General features: G+C 30.0%; 1 protein-coding gene across 1 annotated transcript in view; it reads right to left on the bottom strand.

Moving 5' to 3' along the window:
• Nucleotides 1-3,701, bottom strand: part of LOC106471283 (hsc70-interacting protein-like) — a 72,032-nt gene that overhangs the window by 44,582 nt on the left and 23,749 nt on the right. The window contains exons 6-7 of the mRNA XM_013931879.2: nt 2,773-2,839; nt 1,405-1,489 (exon numbers count right to left, since the gene is read on the bottom strand). Coding sequence (XP_013787333.1) covers nt 1,405-1,489; nt 2,773-2,839 — 152 coding nt within the window. The remainder of the gene's footprint in view (nt 1-1,404; nt 1,490-2,772; nt 2,840-3,701) is intronic.

Raw genomic sequence — 3,701 nt, 5'->3', positions numbered from 1 at the left:
CTAAACATTTATGTTTTCATGTTATAATTTGCTGTCACTCTAGAACAAAAAAAAAGGTCATAATTTATATCTACTTCCAATTTTTATGGTGGTTATGAGATCAGTCAAGTCTACTGAATAATTCACAGTGAAAATAACAGTATAAAATTATAAAGTTTTTTTCTTAAGAAACACTTGATAACTATCTACACATTATAAAGATTTTGCATGTGAAATTTGAACATTTTTTGATGCATAAAAGTATTTTAATCATAAAATGAAAATTACTTTGTATGTTAGATAGGCAACATGGCGAAAAGAAAAAAAAAAAGCCGTAAGAAAAACAGTGCTTAACAAACCTTAAGACTTTATTATTGAATAAATGTTTTGAGTAATTGCTTTAAACATGATCCCTGTCACACCAAACATGCTCGCCCTTTCAGCCGTGGGGGCATTATAATGTGACGGTCAATCCCACTATTCATTGGTAAAAGAGTAGCCCAAGAGTTGGCGGTGGGTGGTGATGACTAGCTGCCTTCCCTCTAGTCTTACACTGCTAAATTAGGGAAGGCTAGCGCAGATAGCCCTCGTGTAGCTTTGCGCAAAATTCAAAACAAACAATCTTTAAACCTGTATAAGCTGTAACTTTTATATTGGGCACTCACAAATATTAATAGATAATGTAGGTTCTAGGTATATTAAGCCTATTAATTCTTTCAGCATGGGCTTGGTCCCTGGGACTGACATCGTAACCACTTTGTGCTTGTTATAGTTTTCATGCTATAACTTAAATTACTTGGTGTATGTAAATGAAATTTAGCAGATTATCAGTAAACATTACAATGCTTTCATAAGAAAAATACCAAACTTTTTTGGCAGCTGCTTTAGGAATCTAACATGAAAAGTAGTATCTTAATGACAATTGCATGTTAATTTACTTCTGTGTATATAAATTTACATTTTAGGGCATTCTGTAAACTAACAGTTTTTTCTCTGTCAGTGAAATTTCATTTTATCAACAAGGACATTTTCAAACTTTTTTTTGTACAAAATCAATCAATTTAAAAACAAATATTTGGTCAAGTGTTTGGTGTTTGAAATATGAGTATTTTTACCACATTTGAAAATTAATAAACTTAAAACTGGTTATAACCTTTTAAACACCATGCCCAAAGAATTTCATGTTGTATTCTAGCTATATTAGTATCGTAGATGTTGTACCTTACCTTTCTACAACCATGTTTTTAGGAATACAGAGTGAATAAAAACACAAGTAAAATAATACACTTTCAAACAGCCACAAATACTATGCATTCATACAGAAAATCTTGGATGAGTGAGATTTATAAAGAAAAAAAAAGACTAGAGAACAGTATCATGTGGGAACAAGTTGAGTGACATACATAAAAAACAGAGTATATCTACCTTGCACGTTTGGCATAAAGAACAGCACTATGAGGGTTTTTCAATATGGCTTCCGTGAGCAGCTTTATAGCATCTTCATACTTTCCTATAGATAAAAAAAAAAGAAGAGCTATTAAATATTAACCGTAAAACATTTCATTTCATATTCGTTTTGGCCTTGAATTTTGGCACCAGTCAAGTAACACTATCAACAATTCCTTAGTTGATCAGTACTTCTTAATATTACAATATTTTTTCAGACGTCCCAGAAAACTCTGATAAGAAAGCAGAAGGAAGTCAGAAAGGGTAAAATACACCTATCTATTGTATACTACATTTTATAGCATTTCAACACAGAAGTTATACCTTTAAGTCACAAATACCTACAGATACTATGCAGTATTAGCCAAAAAAAGTATGAAAAGTTGAGAAGCACAAGGCATCAGACTAGCAACGAATGCATCAATATACTGGTAAAAGAAAAAAAATGCATGTACATGTAAGTACATGAAAAAATCACACTAGTAAAATAATAATTCCACAAAATTCCTAAGTAATAATTAGATACACTTCACAGTTGTCTGAAATTATTTTTTAATACACTGTGCAGTGGTAAGAAAGGAAAACTATCAACTAGTCAATGATGATAAATCGTAAACCTTTAAAAATAAGTTTTGATAAAGCACTTGTCAATCTGAGAAGCATTTGTTACATTATAAACACTAACGTCAATCCAACAGGAAACAATGGAATTTCTTGTAACTAAATGTCACAAAATCAGAAATTTTAATGTTTATCTATAAGAAAGTAAATACTATTTTTTTTAGAATATTAAGTAGTTTCTGAAGTAAAAGATTGAGACCTGAATGAAACACAGAATAGAATGATACCAGTGATTACAATGTCTTAAAACAAAAATAACAAACATTATTCTACAATGTCATAAAACAAAAATAACAAACATTCCTCTACAATGTCTCAAAACAAAAATAACAAACATTATTCTACAATGTCTAAAACAAAAATAACAAACATTCCTCTACAATGTCTTAAAACAAAAATAACAAACATTCCTCTACAATGTCTTAAAACAAAATTAACAAACATTCCTCTACAATGTCTTAAAACAAAAATAACAAACATTTCTCTACAATGTCTCAAAACAAAAATAACAAACATTTCTCAACAATGTCTGAAAACAAAAATAACAAACATTCCTCTACAATGTCTTAAAACAAAAATAACAAACATTCCTCTACAATGTTGTAAAACAAAAACAACAAACATTATTCTACAATGTCTTAAAATAGAATTAACAAACATTCCTCTACATTAACTCTGCATTAAAAGAAAAAACTAAAGGTTAACGGTAAATGAATTCACACCAACCTTCACTATAAGCTTCCATTGCCTGACCTCGCTTTTCATTACTTTCGTCCATCATCTCTTCAGTTACCTACAAGAAAAAAAAAATTATCCGCCTAATTGATTACTATACAAGTAATAACAAAAGCTATGTATAAGGCTCATAGAAAACACTAGCAGTATATCCAAATTATCTATTGTTAAGTTATAAAACACTGTTATTGTATGACTTCTCAACTTATGTAAGTAACAGGTGTAACAAGTTTGTTATTTTATATATTTATTTTAATATCAACATTTTTTAGATTAAGTTTAGATTTAAAAACATGCATAGCTTGTAGTGTTAGATATGTACTGAGAAACCCCTCCCTATTCCCCAGAGTTGTAGAAGATTATCGAGAGTAAGAATCAACAATATATGTTTATACATAAATGCTTAAATGTAACTCGGTATTCTTACGTAAAACTGAAATTTCTAAACGCCTCCACACGCCTATAAATATAACCAATGCGACGCGAAAAAGGGAGTATCTATTATTAGTTTGCTATAGTCAGTGTTATAAACTTTGGAAGCTATAACTGTGATTGTTATAACAGTCATCAATCAGAAAACTTCATATATTTGACAAGGAACCTTCTCAGAGTTCGAACATTACAAATCATTTAACTTCAATGGATTCTTATTGGATATTAAGATTTTTATGAAAACATCACCTAACGTCATCGGTGGAAACTCAATCTCTAATAGGTATATGAACAATGAAGGCTACAGGGCTAGCTAGCTACCTGTTAAGCGAATCATACCTACATCAACTCGTAATTAACTCGCTCATCATGAACCCCCGATAAGATATCAAGGAAGTTCCAGACTAGAAAGAAGACTTAATATTGTTTGTAAGTTTGTCATACTTTTGTTTATAAATCATTGTGTGTAATAATTATTTGTAATAATT

Source organism: Limulus polyphemus, unplaced genomic scaffold (genome assembly GCF_000517525.1).
Source record: "Limulus polyphemus unplaced genomic scaffold, Limulus_polyphemus-2.1.2 Scaffold4515, whole genome shotgun sequence".
In the NCBI taxonomy this organism is placed as follows: domain Eukaryota; kingdom Metazoa; phylum Arthropoda; class Merostomata; order Xiphosura; family Limulidae; genus Limulus; species Limulus polyphemus.
The sequence above is the reverse complement of the archived record's forward strand: the minus strand, read 5'-3'. Positions and strand labels throughout refer to the sequence as shown.